The sequence below is a fragment of the Corylus avellana genome, chromosome ca4 (genome assembly GCF_901000735.1).
Source record: "Corylus avellana chromosome ca4, CavTom2PMs-1.0".
Taxonomy (NCBI): domain Eukaryota; kingdom Viridiplantae; phylum Streptophyta; class Magnoliopsida; order Fagales; family Betulaceae; genus Corylus; species Corylus avellana.
The window spans coordinates 31,410,177-31,432,890 of NC_081544.1; the positions used below are offsets into that span (position 1 = coordinate 31,410,177).

The 22,714-nt window shown below is 36.4% G+C and overlaps 4 protein-coding genes and 3 non-coding genes across 10 annotated transcripts; 4 read left to right on the plus strand and 3 right to left on the minus strand.

Annotated features, from left to right (window-relative positions):
• Nucleotides 1-655: 655 nt before the first annotated feature.
• On the minus strand, nucleotides 656-7,766 carry LOC132177015 (probable inactive purple acid phosphatase 1). Of its 3 annotated transcripts, none has more exons than XM_059589210.1 (13): nucleotides 7,577-7,766; nucleotides 6,690-6,873; nucleotides 6,333-6,424; nucleotides 6,131-6,197; nucleotides 5,897-6,019; nucleotides 5,279-5,371; nucleotides 4,811-4,943; nucleotides 4,547-4,628; nucleotides 3,517-3,649; nucleotides 3,072-3,277; nucleotides 2,861-2,986; nucleotides 1,635-1,944; nucleotides 656-1,057 (listed from the first exon to the last, which is right to left on the minus strand). In XM_059589210.1, the coding sequence occupies exons 1-13, from the start codon at nucleotides 7,588-7,590 to the stop codon at nucleotides 752-754; spliced, it is 1,869 nt and encodes a 622-aa protein (XP_059445193.1). In that variant the 5' UTR covers nucleotides 7,591-7,766; the 3' UTR covers nucleotides 656-751. The 3 variants fall into 3 exon arrangements, with proteins under 3 accessions (XP_059445193.1, XP_059445194.1, XP_059445195.1); XM_059589211.1 differs by lacking the exon at nucleotides 7,577-7,766 and adding an exon at nucleotides 7,395-7,567; XM_059589212.1 differs by lacking the exon at nucleotides 7,577-7,766 and adding an exon at nucleotides 7,186-7,355.
• Nucleotides 7,767-9,753: 1,987 nt separating this feature from the next.
• Nucleotides 9,754-11,836, minus strand: LOC132177511 (uncharacterized). The gene is made up of 3 exons (XM_059589867.1): nucleotides 10,621-11,836; nucleotides 10,460-10,516; nucleotides 9,754-10,073 (listed from the first exon to the last, which is right to left on the minus strand). Exons 1-3 carry the CDS (start codon nucleotides 11,495-11,497, stop codon nucleotides 10,030-10,032), a joined length of 978 nt encoding a protein of 325 aa, XP_059445850.1. The 5' UTR covers nucleotides 11,498-11,836; the 3' UTR covers nucleotides 9,754-10,029.
• Nucleotides 11,837-11,936: 100 nt separating this feature from the next.
• Nucleotides 11,937-14,724, minus strand: LOC132177510 (pentatricopeptide repeat-containing protein At1g69290). Its single transcript, XM_059589866.1, has 2 exons — nucleotides 12,345-14,724; nucleotides 11,937-12,219 (listed from the first exon to the last, which is right to left on the minus strand). Exon 1 carries the CDS (start codon nucleotides 14,697-14,699, stop codon nucleotides 12,744-12,746), a length of 1,956 nt encoding a protein of 651 aa, XP_059445849.1. The 5' UTR covers nucleotides 14,700-14,724; the 3' UTR covers nucleotides 11,937-12,219; nucleotides 12,345-12,743.
• A 94-nt stretch (nucleotides 14,725-14,818) lies between these two features.
• On the plus strand, nucleotides 14,819-14,892 carry TRNAN-GUU (transfer RNA asparagine (anticodon GUU)). Its single transcript has one exon. It is a non-coding gene; the product is annotated as a tRNA-Asn (tRNA).
• A 68-nt stretch (nucleotides 14,893-14,960) lies between these two features.
• On the plus strand, nucleotides 14,961-15,034 carry TRNAN-GUU (transfer RNA asparagine (anticodon GUU)). The gene has a single exon. It is a non-coding gene; the product is annotated as a tRNA-Asn (tRNA).
• Nucleotides 15,035-15,111: 77 nt separating this feature from the next.
• Nucleotides 15,112-15,185, plus strand: TRNAN-GUU (transfer RNA asparagine (anticodon GUU)). Its single transcript has one exon. It is a non-coding gene; the product is annotated as a tRNA-Asn (tRNA).
• Nucleotides 15,186-16,199: 1,014 nt separating this feature from the next.
• On the plus strand, nucleotides 16,200-22,625 carry LOC132177016 (protein root UVB sensitive 3). 2 transcript variants are annotated; one of them, XM_059589213.1, is made up of 15 exons: nucleotides 16,200-16,405; nucleotides 16,476-16,533; nucleotides 16,640-16,699; nucleotides 16,814-16,852; nucleotides 16,946-17,008; nucleotides 17,408-17,464; nucleotides 17,765-17,828; nucleotides 18,638-18,721; nucleotides 19,392-19,474; nucleotides 19,574-19,703; nucleotides 20,068-20,160; nucleotides 20,575-20,713; nucleotides 21,010-21,050; nucleotides 21,133-21,320; nucleotides 21,934-22,625. In XM_059589213.1, exons 1-15 carry the CDS (start codon nucleotides 16,290-16,292, stop codon nucleotides 22,030-22,032), a joined length of 1,314 nt encoding a protein of 437 aa, XP_059445196.1. In that variant the 5' UTR covers nucleotides 16,200-16,289; the 3' UTR covers nucleotides 22,033-22,625. The 2 variants fall into 2 exon arrangements, with proteins under 2 accessions (XP_059445196.1, XP_059445197.1); XM_059589214.1 differs by lacking the exon at nucleotides 16,476-16,533.
• Nucleotides 22,626-22,714: the final 89 nt, after the last annotated feature.

Consider the following 22,714-nt stretch of genomic DNA (forward strand, 5'->3'; position numbering starts at 1 on the left):
GATAAAACATTTATTTAAGTAAGCAGTAATGTGTCACATCAACACTAATCATATTATAACACGTCAATTACAATAAAAAAAATTAAAAAGTCAAATATAAAATATATATGACCACACTTCCTTTGGCCATGAGATTGGTATGGCCACTCAAAGTCGGCTAGAGGAGGTAGCTCAATCACTTTTTTTTTTTTTTTTTTTAACCATTTAAGAATGATTTGACCCACATTTGGATATTCTCATAGGGGTGATCGAACCACTCTCATGGCCCAAGTTGACTTGACCTCCTCCTCCGTGATATATGTGTATGTGCGTGTGTGTGTATATATATATATATATGTACATATATATGTGCGTGTGTGGTTTAATTATTTTTTTATTGCAGTGACACGTTGCAATATGATTGGTGATAATGCAACACGTTAATGAATTATGACAACTTTTCTAACAGTGTGAACTTTTTTTATTGCTTACCCCAAGAAGTGCTTAATCACTTTTTTACCTCATGACGTTCTCTTAAACCAATCAGTCAATTATGAGGAAAGTTGTTTAGGTGACTACAACTTTTACAATAACTCATACAAATTCACGTAACAGTTTATACTCTATAAAAAAAAAGTATCATGTAAACTGTCATAAACTGTCATGCCATGCAGCATTCAGGTAATGAAGTTGAGAAGAGATTATTTATTCACAATTTGAGTGTGGCAAAACATGATAATAGATGTGAAGGCAGTACAAGAATCATCATCATTCAAGATGCCAGGGTCATGCTAGGGCAACTATCGACGGTGCAGGCCAAGATGTCCCTGTAATCCCGTGATATTCTGAAAGAATCGTAAACCTTTCCATCCCTGCTCTTCTTGTACTCAAACAAGAGGTTGGAATGGTCAAATGCTGTGAGTTTTATGAACCCGTAGTCATAGTCTCTAAAGAAACTCCACTGGGTTTGGAGAGTGGTAAATGGAGAAAGGCTTGCGCCGCCACCACCAGCAACCACATGTATTGTTCCATTCAAAGTGCCCTTATAGTAGTGTTTCTCTTTGTTGGTGCAAATATTCTGTGGAAGAAATGGCAATCAATGGTTATTTTACAGAAAGCTGGAATCCAATAACTTTTTAAATCATTTCAAAAGAGATACTATGTTGATGAATTACAGTCAACCACCAAATAGTTTTGGGACATTCACAAGTTCAATATATATATATATATATCAGATTTACTCAACCACTGCAATTCTATTTCAGAACAGATGCTTGTCAGAATAGGCTATAGACCATTTTAAGTCGGGTCTACTAAGGGTTTGTTCAAAGCATTATAAAGACATTGGACCCAAACGAGCCAAGAAGTCTTGGTACAGTTCATATTATTCCAAGAAGATCAGAACAACAGTAATCAGATATTTTTTAATCCCTAGATTCTAAAGGTCAATGATTTGTTTGCAACTCAAAGTCACAAAATATGCCCATGACATGGGCAGGTAATTTGGAAACGGTCCAAAATCACATTTCTATTATTTTTGCTAATGGAAGTGTAAAGGAAAATATAATTCAGGGTTACTCCCATATTAGTGTAAAATGCAACAAAAGGATATGGAAAGGGTATATCATTGTCACAGCATAAAGTTGTAAGAATACCTGGTATATGGGGCATGTCCTTTCATAACTGTGTACATGGCCATACACAGCAATGTCCACCTTGTATTTCTGCCAGAGTTTCTGAAGGCTCTCCCTCCCCATTGGTTCCTCAAATGATCCTTCTTCTGCATAACTGGTACAAGATGAATAACCAAGTACTCGATGTGCAAGAAAAATTAGCCACGGTTGCTTTTGCCTGTCGACTGATGCCAAGCAGTGCTCAATGAACTTGTATTGCTCTGTGCCTTCCCTCCAGTCATGTTCAGTGTCAGCTACACAGAAGCGGAACATGCCATAATCAGTTGAGTACCTGGAAGAAGAAAACAATGTTGTTCACCAGTTTCTTGCACATCTAGAAGAAAGTCCAGGTATAACAGGTATTATCGGCAATCTTTGGAGGATTGTTGTAGTTTTACATTATTCATGAAATATATAAATGCACACAGATAGAGATGAATGGGTATCACTTTTGCAACCTTTTTCCAAACCGTACATTCTCTTTCTTATATTTCTTCTCTCACATCCCATATTTTCTAAATCTTCATAAAAAAAATTTCAATATATCAGAGCATGTTTATCTGACAGGTGCTTTGTTCAAGTCACATGAACCCCACTTTACTAATGAACCATTGCATTTTGCTTCTGTTCAGGGTCCATCTGCAGGGCCTCTGTTCAAGATCTTTTTTTCAGGCCTACACGTGAGAGGGGTGTTAGCCTAGTTGCCAAGTTCCAGGACAATGGGATTTGCAACAAGGTACATCTAGATCTCTCTCTGTTTCTTCCCCAGGTCAGTTTCCTATGAAAGTAGATCTCAATAAGGAACTCATTTAAGGGCAGGTCCTTATGGTGAAAGAGTAGACTATCACAAAAATTATGCAAGGATTTGGGTGAGTACTTGGAAACTTTTGAAAAATAAATTCGAGGGAGTAGCAGCATGTAATTTATTGTGCAAGTAACAGAAGCTTTTCAGATAACTCATAGCCGTGCTGGGAGTTTTTCCATAAGTTTATAATATTGATGCATAATCGATATATGATTAAAAAGGTTGCATTTTTCTTAACTTTGTAGCAACTAAAAATTCAAAGAATTTGATCAAAATGAGTAGAGGTCAAAGGTTTGAACAAAATAATTGTCAGTAACTATCAAAATCGATTACTACAAGCTTAGAATGCATATAATTGCAATGGAAAGCTAATCAAATTTGAAAGGTTGCAATATTTATATACCAGAATTTAGCCCTGTTCTCCGCAGGGACATAAAACATAGTCTCAGCCAACACACCACATTCTCCCCCAGAGTCCATGTTCCCATAGAAGGATCCAGTCCCTGGCCAGTCACGCTCATGGTTACCACTGCATGGAGAAATCACCATTCGGCACATAAGGTAAAGTAGAAGACAAATATATGCTCAAACATTATAAGTAAATTATGATATACCTTGCAATCATGTAAGGCACAGTTGACGTAATTGGCTCAACCTGTGCTGTAAATTGGTCCCACTGTGAAATGTATCCATTTGCATAACATATATCTCCAATGTGGAAAATTATATCAATATTCTTTAAATCTCGAATAAGCTCTCGAGTGGTGTTCAGGGAGCCGCGCTGGAAATTGTTATATTCGTTGGAACCATCAGCTTCATCCTGTAGAGTGAAAGAATTTAGCAAAATATCTAGAAAGTACATAATTCATTGGACAGTCATTCATAATCTTAAACAGCAATCTGAAAACATAAAAGTTATAGTAGAATAATTAGAAAAGAAAAAAAATCAGTCTATAATATAAAATTACTGCAACAATCCACATACAAAAGACATTTTTGCATGGCTGTGAACTGGGATTAATAATTGACACATGTAATGTTTTCCAAGAGAGTTCAAACCTTCCCCATGTCACCAAAAATGACTACACGTTGTAGAGAATTTTGACCAGGATAAGGAGATGCCCTAAACTGATATTGTTCACTCCAAATATATGTACCATTGAATAATCTATGCCCCAGCTTGTAAATATACCTGCATAATCAATAGAAAATCATATTGAATGTTTAGTTTCTCATAAATCCTAACAGCTGATTGCAAAAATTTTAACATAATACTAATTTAATAATTTTTACAGTTGGAATCTTATAGTCAAACCTTATCGAGTGAAAACCATTGATATTTCAAACTCAATCCTTTTCAAGAGAAATATGTTCAGAATGTTAAATGTATTGTACCACTTCATAATGGGAAGAACAGTTAGAAAGCTTTCTTTTTAGATTAACACCAATTTCACTATGCTTCTTGGCCAAAGAATCAATACAGATGAATGCACTGTTTAGATATATGAAGATAAAATGACACATCATTCAAAGGTATCATTATGTGGGGCCACTAAATAACACATTATTATATTTTTTTATCATCCTACCAGATCTTCCATTTATATCAAACTTCCAATTAACTTGTGAAGTCATGTTATTATTTAAAAACAGAACATAATTTAATTAGTTGAATTTTAAATATAACTTGCTTATTCCCATTTCTGATAAACAGTGCATCAATGCGTTCCTCATATATACATCATATTAATGTTTTCATACTGTTTTTTTTTTTTTAAAAAAAAAAAGAAAAAAATAGTCTGAATCAAAGTTCAAATCTATTATTGATTTATTCAATACATCAGTATCCAGGAGGGCTAATGAGCTAAACAAAGGATTTTAAGAGTTACGGATTCCAATTTCCAAAACATTTTGGCCAAAAAGGAAAATTATGCACAATGAAAGTCAAACAGAACCCAAATATTATGAATGGATAGATATGCTTAGAAGTACATAACAAAAAAGATGCTAATCCTCTGTATAAAACTTGGCTCAAAAACCTAGATTTTTTAAGAGCAACATCAAAAGCAAGAATAAAAATACATCATACTTTTTATTGGGCCACAATTCCTTCAAAAAACTGGTATGTATAAATCCAGGATCACGCCATCCCACAGTCCTAGCCGGTGCACCTGTGCATATATGTTCATAAGGTGAGTTATCTACCAACAGGAAATAACTCGAGAACAAATTTTGGATAATTATTTAAAAATATTGAAAAGAAAAATGAATGATCATGCACTTTTTTGTGAAGGTTCAAACTCTCAGATAGTCTTTTATGAGAACAAAATTCAGAGGTAAGAATGTTACACACCACACATGCTGTTACGATCAAAAGTCAGTGTCCCAGCAGCTGCAGAAAGAACACGGTCACCTCCTTTTGGACCCCACTCAACGAAAGGTTCTGCTTCATCGATCCCATATCCACTTGTCCAGGTCACAGTCATCTGAGTATCAATTCAAAGCCATGTTATTTCCTTAAAATTGTAAGCCCTTAAATAGTGTAGGTAACATTACAATAATTTTTGCATGCTATTAACTTGAGGAAACAAAAGGTGATGTTAAAAAAAAAAAAAAGGAAGTAGAAGAAGGTGCCAGTAAGCTAATGGAACAAAAGCTTATAGAAAAATGAATAGTTTTTACAGTTCAAAGAAAACAAGTAGGATACGATGGATAATCTGTGATCTATTGATATTCTAGCACAAAATAAGAGGACTTCTTATTTGTGTTATGTACATTATATGAGTTTCAACGATTAAGAGAAAGGGGAAATAAGACTCACTTCATTCCATTCTTTTCCTTGTGCCAAGCGTGGGTAAACCGGAGCATTTGGATTCGCAAAAGCTACTTGATTAGACACTGCCACCAGCTTAGGCTATCAAGTAAAAATAAAGACGTGAGTGAAAAAAAAATGCAACAAGGTCAATCAAGCTTGAAATGCAAATAAGAACCAAAAGAAACGTGTTAAATGTAAAACAGGACATGAATAGCAACAAAGGAAAAAAAATGACAGAAGAGGAGAGAGAGAGAGCCAAGAAGACATTGGTAGAGGCCTTGCAGAAAGCCATCACTGCCAAGGATTTTGAGGAAAATGTGCCAGTCAACATGGTGCATAATTGCAAAAAAAGGATTCAGTTAGCAACACAAAGTAGTTGAGATTTAGGCATTTTACTCTATACTAAAATCCATCAAGCAGTCACCAGAAGCATTGTTTGTACATGAAAATTTCTAACCATCACTAGATTAATCCTTTTATTTTCTTTCTTTCGAAGAAAAATAACAGGAAAATGTAATAACCGATCTAAAAAAAACTACTGTTTCATGACAATTGGTCCATATGAGACAAATTCGTTACCACATAGATATGCAGATGCTAGACCAAAGGCAATGGTAACCATACATTTGATAAGCCAGCAGAAAAGAGAGCAAAAGAGAAGTTGGATCTCTGGTTAATCAGCTGAAGCTTCAAATACCCTTTTCCAGTTTTTTTGTACTCTGGACTGGAGTAGTTCGCATACTGAAACTGCAAAAGGAGTAAGACAATCAAGTTTACTTTTTTAGCTCTTTTTATATTTCAAGGATTGTCAAGGTAAGAAGCAATTCAGAAAAAGCCATTGCACTGTCCAGGATGAACCTTAATAGGTGCAGAACAAAGTAGTGGAGGATAAACTCTTGGGTTTTCTTCGGGGCAGGTGGAAGCACTGAAAATGGTGAATAGGAAAGGCTCAATTTAGATCAACGCAATTTAGTTTAATTACAAGCAGAAGAAACAAATAAGATATTTCAAGGTTCCAAATGCTGACTGAAGGTTCAGAAATCCAACACCATTTACTCACCTGAAATTGGCGGGTGAAAATACTCCTATCCAATCATCATTTGATGGGTTTGGAGAACTGAACTCTATTGACACCCATTCTGTATTTTGCCCCTGAAGCAGTGAACAAAACTTGCATTAGCCGCAAAACAAGCCTATTTTCTTCATATTTTTAGGGTTTTGTCCCCTGCCCCAGTGATTCTACGGCACATTCTATGTTCCACACAGGAGATCAATGGCCAGGGAAATGAACTTAAGAAGCATGCGAACTTGAAGATCATCATCATCAAGGTCAATTAAACAAGTTATCGTTTAAAATAATACAAGGCTAAATATTAAGATAGAGATTAAAAAGAAGAATAGCGCTGTTGAAGCTTACCTTGAATCCAAGGACCGTAGGTGAAGCTTTAACATAAGCATGATCCTGAAGAGCAAATGATGCCTTGTGAATAGCAATTTTTGACAGAGGCTGGTCTCCATGTGACCACGCCTCTTGAAGGGCCGTAAGAAGAAATAGAATTGCCAAGGAGATCGAATTTAGTCCTCTCATCCCACCCAAGCTTCTGAATCGAATAAAAAGGAGAAAAATCAAACAAAAGAAAAGAAAGACAGATATGAGTTGATAGAGAAAAACAAAATCGCAACTACAAAAACACTCCTCAAAAAAATCAAAATGCATAAAACAGTACCCAGTAGGCCAGTGCCCCTTCTAAATCAATGCGAAGCTTAAAAGCAGAGCAAGATCAACCGTATGAAAGCAGAAATGAAATGCAAAACATTTTCACATACCCACCCGGCCACCCCACCCAACCATACGATCAACCTTATGAAACAAAGAAAGAAAAGAGAGAGAGAAAGAGACAGTCCAATCAAACCTCCAAGCACAGCAGGCCTACAACTACAGGTTTGTGAAATGCGAATACATCAACTCATCGAGAAGTACCTCTATTTACTGATTATACTCTAATGAAAGCAGAATATCAATCGGTTTTATCCAAAAGTAAAGTAAAACAGCAGCTGGGTATTCACAGAAACTGAAGTAAGCACAAGGAAAAGAAAGAACAATGACGGATATGGCACTTACCTGCAGAAGATTGAACTGTAGAGAGAACTCGATCAATGTCAAAACCAAACAAGTAAATAAAACAAAGATGGTAAACTTGTTTCTTATCCAATGTTGTGAATTGGAAGAGCCGAACAGGTAAAGAATTGCAATAAGTAAACGAAAGATTGATAATTTCGAAAATAGTAAGAAAGACGTTGGACCTAAGAATATTCATAGAAGATTCCACTCATTGGTCCGAGATTGAAGCTGAATTGTCGCCGGGCACTTGGAGTTTCATGGGCGCGGACGGAACGACGTAGTTTCCAAGCTAACGACTTGAAATGGAAATTCGACTTGGACTAGAGTGCAGACAGTAGACACCAATAATTGGGGAAAAATACAACGGACGAGAGAATAGGATTCTCTCCCTTCCAAATTAAATTTGATATTATCATATTATTCATTTCATAGGTAATTTTGGAAGCTAGTTGGTCTATTTATGTATATAGTTTCAATGTCAGCACATTCTAAAAAAAAGAAAATTAAATAATATGATAGTATATATACCGAACCAATTTTAAATCTTGATCATGAGTTCATGATATAATTTTGGAAGATGCTAAATGTTGTCAATGCGACAGGCAAAAATTGGAGCAAATTTAGACATGTTTTTGGACGGAGTTAAGAATATTGAGAATGACTCTTGTCAAAAGAAATGTCAATTTTGTTGTGCATGATTTAGCCAAAACAGTAATTACCCGTGTCATAGGTCAAGTTTGGTTAGAAGAAATGTCAAATTGTATTTATAGTATTGTAATCATAAAGCAATTGTACTGATGCTTGGTTTTTCAATAAAGTACTAGATTTGTTCAATAAATTTTTGGTTCCATATTTATGGTTTATATATATATATATTTTTGTAATTTATGGTGGCCTATATTGTCATTGTAAGATGTTGACAGACTTAGATATAATTTATGACACATGTTTCGGTCTACAGATTTGGCAAACATATAAAACAGTCAACATAATTTCTTGGGAATATTAAAGCAGCAGATGTGATGAAACAGATCAGTGTTCATGGCTTGTATCAGGGTGTAGTTCAAATTTTTGTAATGAAAATTTTTTATATATATGTCTGATTAGTATTAGTCGCTTTGAATTTCTATTGATGCTCTGGTAGGGCTGGGTCAGACTATAACTCAGTCAGATTTGAAGGAGCGTCTGCGGTTCCCACCGTCTAAGTCCCTGTGCTACTATGGTCACGTCCAAATAGGATAGCTAAAAATCAGTCTCCTCCGCCGACCCTTTTTGCTTAAAAAAAAAAAAAAAAAAGGGCATATGAAGGTACTAGCGAGGCAACGTTGTGACATGTGGGTGGGCAACTATCAGCAGTACAGGTGCAGATATTCTGCAGGAAGAAGAAAAATGAAATATTGAAATTGTTGGTTAAATTGCAACATTCCTGAATTGTTGGTTAAGTAATTGCAGCATTCCTGAATAAAGATTTAAAAAAATTCTTTGTAAATCTTTTTAAATGCTTAAGACGTTCTCATTACAAAGCTGAAAATAATAAAAACAAGAGAAAATGAATGAGTAAATCTACTATAGAATTTTTGTAAAACTCACATTGAGTCCACAAAAAAATATGGTTGAGAGAATAATGTATATCATGCTTTTAAAAATAAAGTTATACAAATTTTTACAAGTTTATATGAGTTTAGTTCGTTTAATACATGAGCCTAAAATTTTGTTTAAACTTTGTTTGTTTAATCGAGCCGAACCCGAGCCTATTCGTGGTCTATTGAGGACATATACAAGGTTGAGACACGGATGGTGTTGTATTGATTTCACAAAATTGAGTCATTCATGCATTCGGTGCATGCATATGTAAGATTCACATGGAAGGATAAAGTTAGCGTGATTTTCAAGTACAATTTAAACATGTGTTAGCTTAATAAACTATTTAGGTTAATTTGAAAAAAAAAAAAAAAAAAAAAAAAATATCACACTAGAAAACTATTACGTATTTTAGAAATATAACAAAAGAAATTACAGAAATAATATTTTTGATAATAAAGATATTTTTAGACCATTTATTCCTATAGAGATGATCCCAAATTATGAGAGAGGATGACGTGAAAAAAAAAAAAAACATTAATGGTGTGAAAATAAGACTGCCCGACAAATTTTGCAAATATTTACTTCCTTTTTATTTGTTGTTTCTAAAAACATAGTATTGAATTTCATAAGCTTATATTGTCATTTTTATATGATTAGAAGTTATAGAGTAATCTAATAATAGATAAATGAAAACAATTCAGATTTACAATAAACATCATACGAATTTTCAAACATAATGGAGAGCATGTTCTGAATTTCATAAGCCAGATGATAATTGACGAAATACGGTTTATCTTTTCCTTTTCCTCCATCTTTTGCAATCAAAAAGAGCATGTGAGTCACCATTAGCATTGCTCAGGAAAGAGGAAACAAACGAATAGAAAATGGTTACAGGCTTACAGCTGCCAACAACTTCTTGAGAATTACATGAAACCCATAGGAAAGACAATGCCGCTGCTTTCACCAAGAAAGTGAGAGAGAAGCTTTTCCAGTAAACCCTTCATTGGCATTTTGCATCCCCAAAAGTTTTTTGACTTTTGAGGCATCCGGCCTATAACCTCCAAAGGCATAGCAACATCCAGGAGAGCCAAAGTCCTATTGAAAAAGAAGAAAAAAGGAAAAAGAATCATATCATATCACAGTTGTTTAGCCCATAAAAGATCAGCAAACTATGTAACTGTCAGCAAATTTTAAATATAAGTTTTCTTATGTTTGTCACCCACCAAACAAGGCATAAGAAAATTATGAAAAAATGAATAAAATTATTTTGATCGATTTGAATGATACCCAAATGTCCTAGGAGTCCAGTTTATAATTGCAGCACAGTAACATCTATAAAGTAGATGATCAATAGTTGCAAAAGAAAAAGGACACTGAAAAGCACCACCCTGCCTAAAAATTCTTGAGCAAAAGAAGACTTTTGGTGTGAATGTGGTGAACATAAAGTAGAGAGAGAGAAAAAGGCAGTGCCATTTATGTACCTCCAAGAATCATCTTCTTTTGAAATTTTAGTCCCCGTGTCCCGCTCCAAGCATACCCTAATCATATCAAAACCACATATCAAAGTTTAGATTCAGACATAAAGTAAAAAAAATCTCACATGGTTCCTGACAAAATGAGCATAAGATAGGAACTAACTAACCTCGTCCAAGGCAATTGTTGCTGGTGTTTACTCCATTTCTACAAATACAAGCAAATGACTGATCCAAACCAGCAAAGCCGCACAAACCGCCACTAGCTTCACAGTCCTTGCATGTATCCGTGTAGTAGGAATTGTTATACTGCAAAGAAATTCCGAATTTCCACTTCATCGGATCCCCCTCATCCCCGAACCCGTAGATCGATGTATATGATGAGCACTGGAGCTTGGGAAGGTCCAATGCATAGCCTGAACCAAGACCAACTGGGGAGTCATAGACACAACATGTGGAACTGGGTGCATTTTGAGGCAACCCAATGCCTGTCACTCCCTTGCAAGAATACAGCCCTCTACAAATACGAGAACCTGAGCCAGTATCACACAGATCTTCATCAAGATCAAACACAGGAGACGTTGTCGAGCACCCAAGCAGAACAAAGATATCATCTGCTGTTATAGTGAATGGACTGGTCCTGTCTAAGCTGAAGCTTCCAGAGTTTTGCATTGAAGAACAGGTTGACATGAGGGGGTCTGCAACAATTATGGTGCTGCTCGAGTAGTCGATTGAGGAAATCGTGTAAATGCCGGTGCCAGTGGAGAATTGGAGTGTCCCGGAGCTGCATTTTATGTATCTTGCAAAGTCGGGATGCCCGCATCCAAATCCAGTGCCGAATGGGAACTTTATGGGGACAGTGCCACATTTATCATCACATGTACCATTAATTGGGATGGTGTGGGAAGTTGCATAGACAGTGTGAATAAAGGAGCGCAAGAGCAAGAGCAGGATGTTGATGAAGAGCCATGCACTGGGGGCGAGTGACATTGGTGAAGGTTTTGAAACGGTTAAAGATTCATGAGCATGAAATATGAAGCAAAGCATTTCAAGGGTTTAACTTTTGTATTTGATATATGAAAAAGAATCGGGGGAGGGACTAGAGACTGTTCTTTTCGGTGGAGATGATCATTTTCAACGTTGTCTTTTTCTCTCTTTTTTCTTCCTAAAAAGTTGTGCCTATCTATATTGTGGTTTATAGCTACAAAGCAACATGCATTTTCATCTACAGAAAGGACTAAAGAGGAAATCAATATCAAATAGTGGGCTCTACGGGTGATATGACGGCATTTATGTTCAGACTTTTGCCACATAGTGGTGTCTAAACCCCGCAGGCACAGACTGTAGATGCTGTCTAGCAGTCAAAAAGCTGAAAAGCTTGAAAAATGAAAAGGATCTAGGAGCACCCAAGCAACAGAAAAAGATCATTCATTTTTTAAGAATTCGAATGCCAACACATCCACATACATGGCAAGCTACAATGTAATGAGGTTAAAATTAGCCCTTTATTGATCTCACTTCAATAATCAAACCAAGAATGAAAATTATGCTACCCATCCAGCTGCTTACAACCAGAAAACCTGGGTTCTAATTTCTGCTAGTGCTAGGCAAAAAACCAGTGAAGTTCCAGACCAGTCCAAATAAGTAAAACATCAAAAAGAGTAAAATGGAAAACTGAAGCAGTTTTCCTGTAGTGGTTCCTGGCATAACATGTTTTCGGAGTTGTTCTGCATTCCCATTGAAGCTGAGCAGCTGGAGAGATCTCCCAACTGAATAAAGACGAAAATCCAGCATTAAGTCAATTTTCCAACTGATTCCCTCCACTAACAAATAAAATTCCACAAATTGCTCCAAAAACAAATTATAAAAATAAATTATAATTCAAAGAAAGAACCTGGTTTAAACTGCCAGGCCAAGTCACTTTATTTAACTTATGAAATTCAGCCTTTGTTAACAGAGACAATCGAAAAATTCACACTTGTGCTGCGGAGGTAGCCTCTGAACTTTGTATCACAAGCAGAGGCCTTAGAGAACTTTCATTTTCCTTAGGTCCCCTCTTTCATTTACAATTTGAAAATCCAAGCAGACACTTCTCTCTGCATTGTCAGCAGAAGCCTTTGTCAACAATGTAAGCATCAGGAGTTTCTGTTGCATGGTAAACAAACCCAGTTTTTGGAAGCGAGCCACTTTTCGAGTTCCTTGCCCAAAATTCCACAGAAAATTGGTTGCTAAGCAGAACGAGCTGTCAGCAGAAGTTCAAATGGACAACATAACCAATTGGCACTGTTGAAGTTCAAGCATTCAGACCAGCCCAATTCTTAAAAGCAATAAGTGCTTCCATTTTTCTAAAGTTCCTCTTCCTCAATTTTGACACTTTGAGCTTTTTATGGGTCTCCATAAATGCTTGCTTGTATCTCCACTTATCCACAAAAATCTTCATCTCCTGACTTTTCTCCACTACTTGCATCACTACATCAAAGAAACCTCCCTTAACCAAAGCATAAAGGAATGCATCAACCAAGTTGTGATTAAATCTGACCCCCTTCTGCCCATCAGTTGGAACTTTTCGTTTAACCTCATTCCAGAGCATCAAAACACTGAAATATTTCTCTGCAGTCACATACCCGTTAATTAGGGACAAATATGTCTGGTCATTTGGCTCAAACTGCAAGAATGTCATCCTTCTCAAAGTCCTCCTTGCATCTTCTAATCGACCCGCTTTACAAAAAGCATGAATAATTGAATTCCAGTCGTGGGTTCCCATTTCAATTCTAGGATCCTCAACAACCTCATCTAAGAAGGCTGCCATCAACTCGGGCCGATGATTCTCCATTAAGCCAGTCATTATAGTTAAGTAACTCCCCTTAAGGTCAGGTACTCTTGCTTCTCTCATATCCCTAAACAACGAAAAGGCTGATTGAAAATCTTGGCTTGACATCGATGCATCTATCAATGCATCATAGGTCTCTACATCCAACTGAAGGCCTGAATTGCTAATTTCCATGACCAACTGAGAAGCTTGAGCTGTTCGATGCTCTTTGCAGTAAGCCTTCAAGATCGGCACATAGACCCCGAGCCCAACAGACCCTCCCTGAACATCCATTTCCTCAAGAATGCTGTGTGCCTTATCCGATAATCCAAGGTTAACACAAGCATTAACAATACCATAGCCAACAGATCTATCAACCACAACCGTTGAAGGCTCTAACTTTTGAGCTTCAGTGATCAAAGACGCCAAACCCTTGAAACTCCCATTGTCAAGAAATCCCTTAACCACTTCACAGTAAGTTTCTTCACCAAAATTTGTATCTTTGCAACCTACCCTCAAACTACGCAGAACAGTTGCTGAAACAGATTCTAAAGTGCCTGATTTAACATACCCTCTAACCAAATTGTTGAAAAAGACGCTTTTGTTCGAAAAACCAAACCCACCCATCAAACCTTCCAACTCAATTATCTTCTCTTCAAGCCCCTTAAGTGCATACAAATAAGCAAGAGAGCCAAAACTCGACTCATCCGGCCTAATACCCAAAACCGACATTGTTTCAACAACTTTCTCGGCATCACTCGCCGATTCAAGCTCACGACAACAACCCAGCAATGCCGCATTACAAGCGGCCAGGTCAGGTTTCATAAAATCCAACTTCTCATCCAAAGCAATCCTACAACTCTCTTCGAAAACCCGCAAAAACCCAACAAAGCTACCATTTTTCCTGCTGATTTCAACAAGCACATTTCCCCACACTCCAAAGGGCACAAAAAACCTATTCTTGAACATACACTTGATCAAAGCAAAAGCAGGGGCAGCAGTGTTGGAACATCTCATAGAATCCAACAGTTTTCCCACGGTTTCAAAGTCCAATAACTTAGGGTTCTTCTCTATAAGATAAACCGCCGAGGCAAAAGCCCTTTTGAGATTATGAATGTCATTGAGTGAGGACAAGTGGGCGATGAGAGAGTTGGTGAGGGACTTACTAGGGAAGGCAGAGTTTCCGGTGAGGGTCTTGAAGGACTTCCATGCCTCATCAGTGCTTGCGGTGATGATTGACTGGTAGAGGGTGGTTTCTAGGGTGGCTATGTGGTCTGCGGTTAAAGCTTGTGGGGGCGGATTCTGGGAGGGTGGTGATGGTGGTGGCGGGGTTTTGTTGAGAGCAAAGACGGAAGGTTGGAGGAAGGAGTAGAGGGTTGGGATTTCAGGTGCGGAAGAGAAGGCTCTCTGCGGGAGAAAGGACAGTGCTTTCCTCCACATCGCTCACTGATCCTCACATCTTCTATGTTTCCCTTCTTGGCTATTTCTGCTTGCTGCCATACTTGTGTGATTGAGTAATATAGGTTACGTAATGCTAAAAGAAAATTGGCAACTAACAAGCTGGAATAGCTCAGTTGGCTAGAGCGTGTGGCTGTTAACCACAAGGTCGGAGGTTCAAGCCCTCCTTCTAGCGCTTCAATTTTTTTTGTTTTCTTTTTTAAAAAAAGGTCTTAAAATATAGAAGAAGCACTGCAATCAAAAGCTGGAATAGCTCAGTTGGTTAGAGCGTGTGGCTGTTAACCACAAGGTCGGAGGTTCAAGCCCTCCTTCTAGCGTTTCCAATTTTTTGGTTTTTTTATTTATTATTTAAAGTATTAAAATAATAAAAGCAAAGACTAGCCTTCAAGTAGTAGCTGGAATAGCTCAGTTGGCTAGAGCGTGTGGCTGTTAACCACAAGGTCGGAGGTTCAAGCCCTCCTTCTAGCGTTGCAAACTACTTTGTTTTTATTTTTTGAGTGAACAAAGATTGTCTTTACAAAATCAAACAAAAATTATAAAATATCATCCAAAACACATTAACAAATATAATAAAAATTTCACTATTTTTTATATATAACTTATTAAGGCCTTAATATTATTTTTTGTCTTTACCATTGTGGTGGAGAAGGAATCCATTAAAGACTTAATAAAAAACAATAAGAGAAAAATAATCAAAACAGCATAATCATTCAAAATGAGACATGCTTTTTTTTTTAAAAAAAAAAGTTGGTTCTCAAATAATTTGTCACTATCCCATGAGTTGGTCACACGTTTTCTAAAATAATAAATCTTAACCAACTAAAAAAAAAAAAAAAAAGTGTAGCACTTCTTGTCCTAAATATATCTTATGATGGAAGTTGAGAAACTTGGCTTGTACATTGTTTTCGTTAGAAGTTATTTGATCTAGTCGGTATCTAAGAAAAATAAAAGTAAGCAAAGGGGTGGCGACCGAGGGAGTGGTTAACCAACTCCACCATTCACATAGGGTTGGGCTAGCCGACCATTTCCGTTCTCGTATCATTAAAGGTGATTGCACCACTCTTAAGTCCTCATAAATCATTGAAAAGTTTTTTCAATCAGATAAAGCTTACTACACCTTTTCACCCTTTAAGGAATCAGTCGGATGATCAATTATTTCTTTAAATGTGAGAGGATAGTTAGTCTCAAAGAATAGCTAAACATATTATGAATAATTTGGCCATTAAATTTTTTTTTTTTTAAATGGATTTCTAACATAGATCAATACAAGCTGTTCATTCCCAGGATCATTTAAAAAAATAATAATAATAATAGATCTCAATCCTGAAATGATTCTCCTCCTATTTAATGGAATGCAACCAATTGGGATCTAGCCTTCTGATAAATAAATAAATAAAATAAATCAAGAAAATCTGATAGTACGGCCCTTGCCGCACGAGAGCTTACAAGACAGTTGGTCAAAGAACAGAGCTGCCCACTTGTAAAAAAAACCAAAACAAAAACAAAACTGAGCTCTGTCTCTCTCTCTCTCTCTGTCTCCCTCGCTCTCTAATCGATCAGGCGAAGAGAGAGATGTCAATGGAGGCATCTTCGTCGGAGATCATATTGGAAGAATGGAATGGCTCTTCTTCCACCAAGCTCTCAAGAACTGCCACTATTACCGCCTCCCCTTCTCTCAGAATCCAAAGGTTTTTTCATTACTTCAAGGCTTTTCTTTTCTGATTTTCTTTATTTTATTTTTCTCAAAAAAATCCTCAGGTCTGGTGGCCGATTCACCCATGTTTGGAGACGGCTTCTCCAAGCATTTGTACCCGAGGCAAGCTTCCTTTTTTTCTTTTTTTTTTTCTGTGATAAACAAAAATCAAATTCAACATGTGTTTTGTTAATCTTCGTTAACAAAAAAATAAAAATAAAAATTGCAGGGCTTTCCTAGTAGTGTGACTCCAGATTATGTACCTTTTCAAGTCTGGGATTTACTGCAGGTAAAAGAAAATCAACATGAAATTCAACACTCTAATGTATTCGAAGGAACCGTAAGAAAATGTTGGAAAATTGTTGCTAACTATATTTCCATGGATTAAATTTGTTTTCTCTAGGGCCTTTCCACGTACATTCGGACCATGCTTTCTACACAAGTAAGCTCTGTGTTTCACATTTATAAGTTTTCAATCCTTTGTTAAAGGCCTACTGATGGATACGGAAACGGGGTGTGAAAAAATCACTTTTAGGCTCTTCTCAGTGCAATTGGGGTCGGTGAGAAATCCGCTACTGTAATTGGTGCCACATTTCAGGTAGGCACACTCCGGATATGTCAGTTTAAATTGATTTAATTTGTAATGTTGTGTTAATAACAGCTGAACCCAAGTTTGTTAAAATCACCAAATTATCCCAAAAGCTTAAACTGGGAGGACATGATGACTTTAATCATTTAATTAATATTTTAATACTCTCCATCACATGTGGCTCAAGGATCTCCTTAACAATTGAAATAAAAAATTGAAATCAAAGGTGAATTATGGAAACAGAGGTTAAATTCAGGACTACTGCTTTAATATCATTTTAAATCATTAGTTATTTCAAAAGTTTAAGTTGATAGAAAATAGATAATTTAATCATTTGATTAATATTTTAACGAGTTGTTGAATTTGGGATATGTTGATTATAAATTTGAAACATTGAAATTGTTGCAGTGGTTTTTGAGGGACCTAACTGGAATGCTTGGAGGCATTTTGTTCACATTCTACCAGGTGAATTATTGTGTTCTGTTACTGTAATTACAAATAACATCTAGTAACATCTAGGGTTTACTTTTGTTCATATTTATAGGATGCAGTTTAAACGGATTACCTTAAGAAATACTTGCATCCACCTGTTATGAAGAAAGATGGGTTTGGTAGTAAATGTAGTTCACAAGGTTTGCTAACTTGATATAGGCATCTGTCTCATCTGGGTATGCGCAGTTGAAAAATATTTGCTTCCTGCTTAAAATTAATTTCCTCATGATTCCCTCACAAGACCATACTGCTGTATGACCCTCTGTTCTTCAGGGCTCAAACCTGGATAGCAATGCCAAAATGTGGCGTTTGGTTGCAGATCTTATGAATGATCTTGGTATGTTCTCATCATTTTTATCTCCTTTCAGTTTTGAATCCTCTAACATCATCTTCAAAACCCCATGTATGTGTGTGTGTGTACGCATGACAGATAAAGAGAGAGGCAACCGCATGCTCCCCATTCATATCCTTGCTGATAAATCTCCCTGTTAGCCTCAGCAGTTGTTCTTTTAGATCTGAAATTCTGAACATTTTTAACTTTCAATGGTTTTACGAAAGGTTGGTCCATTGATTTATCGCTTCTAAACTGTACAAGGAAGAAAAGGATGTCTTCCGTGAAGTTGTGTGCGCATATAGCACTTTGATAGGCTTTCTATGATTTCTTTTCAACCATTGTTTATTTGAACAACCTGAAGTAAATAGTGTATCTGCCTGTCTGATTTATGTTGAAGGCCATTTTATGTGTAATTGTCCATCTACAATTGGTAATTTTTTTGTCCTTTTTAAAAAAAATAAATAAATAAAAAATAAAATTAATAGTATATTTGTTATACTGATAATGATATATATAAGCTACATTATCAAGTAGTACATGCCAATTGGCTGTCTAATTGCTATAGACTTGCATATTTCTAATTGGTGAATGTTGTCCCAAAATTCTTCCTCAAGAAATTGAAGCCCTTGTACTGTACAACAAATTCACGAGAGACCACAAGTATTTTTATCCAGTGTCCTATATTCCCCTTTCACTTGAAAACTAGTTTTAGTTATATCCGATTGCTACATAGTTGGTTATGGTTTTAAACTTTGATATTTATTTATGCCTTTAAAATTAAATGACCAGAAAGGCTGTTATACTGGTTTCAGGAATGTTGATGGACCTCGTTTCCCCTTTGTTTCCTTCGGCTTTCGTGCTTGTAGTTTGCCTGGGGAGTCTATCACGATCATTCAGTAAGTATCTGTTTTCTCTAATCGAACAATTTGAAGAACTACTAAGATCTATTGACAGCTTCTAGTCAACTGTTTATTTTTGTTTTCCCAACTGTGTGATTTAAAAAATTACACCTGTTCTTTCTGCCTTGTACTGCTGAATTTATATACATTGATGTCAGTTTTGATGTCGACATCATTTTCACTACTAAAGCTGCCAACTGGCTTACATTTGTTTGAATCTCTGTAATACTTTTCCATTTTTACAATGATTTTTTCATAAGTAATAGAAATTTTATTGCCAAAAGGTGAAAGTCTAGTACACAGGAATTGATTTTACAATAATATTTGAGAAATACTAGGGGTATCAAATCTTTTACCAAGAAAATTGTACCAAAATGATATGAACCTCATTCATGGGTACTCGTTACATTTATCTTAATTAATTGTTTTGTTTTTCTCCAATGAATGAGATACACATCAGTTTAGTAAGCCTCTCTTGTTAAAAAATTTGGTATCTATAGCATTTCTCATAATATTTATACCTTTATATCCTTTAAAATGTTTTCGTCAAATAAAATAAAAGGAAAAAGAGGCTGAAAGGGAGCTGTGGTCATAATCTTTTTCTTTTTTCTTTTTTCTTTTTTTTTTGTGACTCCATCACTTTTTTCTAAATGGTGTTCCTAATTAGCTGGTGTTGCAAGTGGAGCAACTAGAGCTGCTTTGACACAGCATTTTGCTCTTCAGAGTAATGCTGCAGATATATCTGCCAAGGTACTGCTGCTGCTTTTCTACTAGTGGATGAGAACCATGGAAACTTATATTCAATTAGCTAGCATTGACTGTTGACTTGCTTTTATATGATGCTGATAGGAAGGAAGTCAAGAGACAGTGGCAACAATGATTGGCATGGCTTTGGGAATGGTTCTTGCTCGCATTACAATGGGGCATGCACTAGCTATTTGGTTTTCTTTTCTGTCTCTCACCCTGTTCCACATGTATGGTAGGTTCTTCTACATAATTGCTGACATGGAAACTTCTCTTTGACCATGGCACCTGTCATGCACCTTCTGAGTAATGCTAAATGTCCCCATTGTGCCACTCAAAAAATGATGTGGCTTTTAAAATCACTATTGGATCAAAATTCAATAGTGATTTATCACAAATTCAATAGTGATTTTAAAAACCATGTCATTATTCGCACCTTCCAGGAGCCCTTATGACATTTAAATCTGTGGGTCGAGGCTGTGTGGAGTTAATTATATGTTCTATCTTAGTTTTGTGAAATTACATTATTTAATTTTAAATCTGTCTGTGTGTGGATTTATACTAAAGCCTTGTTCAACAATACTATTCTTTTTTGGCAGCAAACTACAAGGCTGTCAGGTGCCTTGCATTGAATTCATTAAATGCTGAGAGGAGCTCAATTCTTTTGGAGCATTTCATGAAAAATGGCCTAGGTAGTCCTTTGTTGGTTGTTTGCCTAGGGCCAACTAAGTTTGTTCTTCCTTTCTCCTGCTTTTTCAACTTATTGTTGAATTGAGTTCCTAAATTGAAGTGTCTCGATAACCAGCAATTGTTTGGCCACTGTACACAGTCAAAGTTCTTACCATTCCATGTCTTTTAGGATCAAATTTTCAACTGATACAATCAACAGATTCAAGCTGGCTCCGTTGATTTTGTTCTGGTCTTGTTTGTTGACACAATCCACATTCTATATTACATGAGTACTAAAATATATATATATATATATATATATTTTTAATTTAATACAAACTCACCATCATGTTTTTTTGAGGCTTGATTTAAGTTTCTTAAGCCTCCGTTTTATGTTTTAATGAGACTTGGCGCTTACATCTGAATTCTTTTTCCAGTTCTCTCACCTGAAAAAGTCTCTAGGATGGAGCATGTGCTACCAATGTGGACCACTTCATGGAGCTCAAAGAGTGCTAAACAAATGCACATGCAAGTACACTTTGGTGCGAGGGTGTCTTCATTTAATCACCTGGAACTGTGAGTTTTTAAAATTCATTTAGACGTTGGGGTTCATCTTCCATCTAGGACTATTTGTTGTTTAAAGAGCAGTGATGTTCTGCTGGTGCTCCTGCAACAACTTTTGTGGGAAGGCACCTCAATCATTGGATCGCTGCTTTTTATATCTCGAAGCATTTTGCCATTCAAGACCATGGCTTGACTCTCAATATACTTATAACAGAAACAGCTTTGAGCGGGCTCCTTTAACCTCACTGCTCTTAATTAATTTCATAATAATGCACAAAATTGACAAGTCGGGCAATATTGTTGAACAGGATGGACCTGTTGCATTCTGCTGGATCTCATTATAAGAAAGGTTGAGCTCTACTTAGTACTTTCCAGCAAATGAATTATCTATTAAATCTCTAGCTCATTAGTTGTTCTTTTGGTCTTCACAGCAAAGTACTTGCTAGTGGAGAAGAAGGGTATCGTCAGTGCTATTTTGCATAAAGACTCGACAGCTGCAGATGCCTTGCAGTCATTTTTTCATGCACTTGTTATGGCAAGTCTTACGGAAAAAAGCAAGTCTGTGCATTTGGAGAGCCAATCATGGATGGATAAAGAGTATGGAGTTTTTATTCAAAAGGTACATCTTTAATGTTTTCCCTTTACCTTAACAAGTTGCATATTTTCATCTCCCATTACCAAATAGCATCATGCATTATGCCCATTTGTGAAATACTCCGGTCCCATATTGGGAAGACGAGTAGTCTACAGAGTTGGTGGTTTATAAAGATACTTATAGGTGTTAAGTCTCACATTGCTTATTTACTAAGTGAAATTGATTTTATAAGTGATTCTAGAGAAGCTCTAAATTAACTTTTTTTGGGATGATAGTGCAAATGTAACTGGTACTTTTCCCTAAGCCGTGCATTACCTAAAATACTATCTTTTTTCACAATGGTAGAAATCTATCTCCACCAGTGGCTGGGTATCCAGTAATCCTTGATCTTGGCATGTCTGTTGGGTCCCACCCTGGTGCTGTTGCATCAAGATAAAGGGTTGGATTCTCCAAATGCTGTAGAGCTGTAGAGCATGCCTGATATCTATTATTTATCGGAAAAGTGCTGTGCCTCTCCGTATATTGGTGTGGCTACCAAAAAAAAAAAAAATGCTCACTCATGAAAACATATTAATATTTTGCTGTCAATTCAGAGGCACGGCTTGTTGTGTATATATTGATTTTCATTTTTTTGCAGCTAAGGTCCTCAGGTTGGAAAACAGAACGGCTCCTATCACATTCTATCATTTGGAAGGCCAACTGGATCTGTGGGCCTTTAGATTCAAAGATTGACTAGGCAATTTTTTGTCAGTCGCATAAAACATCGGTTATAAGAGGTGACATTGGCGCCATTGGTGGGATCCTGTTTGATCAGTGGGGATGACAGACAATCTTGACAGAGGAACACAGACAACTCTGTTAGACAGCTCTGTTATTCATGGGTGCATTGCGATTTTGGGAGGATGGGGATCTAACCGGTGCCTCCAGCCGCCGCCAATACATTATTTTTCGCAGCAACATGGATACTTATTTTCTCACCATTTTTTGAAGACTTAAGGTTTCAACAACTCTAATGCTAAGCTCAACTTGCAAGATCCCAACTTTGTCTGTTCATCCATGCCTTGGATGGTGCGAATGAGTGCACCAAATTAGCAATCTGCATGAGTTGATTTTAGTCCAATTATTTGGACATAAAAAACAGCCTTGATTATGCTTTTGGACATTTTTGTGTGTCAAGCAAATTAAGATATCCTCCTCTATTATTCATAGCAAAATAATGGACAAATGTATAATTTTTTGGTCGCACTTGGGTCGAGGACAGATCTTGAATCCATACTTGATACTCTTAGTTTATATATAAAAAAATAATGCTGTTTGTCGATTTTTTTTTATTTCATTTCCCAATCTATTGCTATTTACGAGTATAAGTTGTATAACACACAAGACTCCATCTTGGCAAAGCTAGAGTGGCTTGAGGT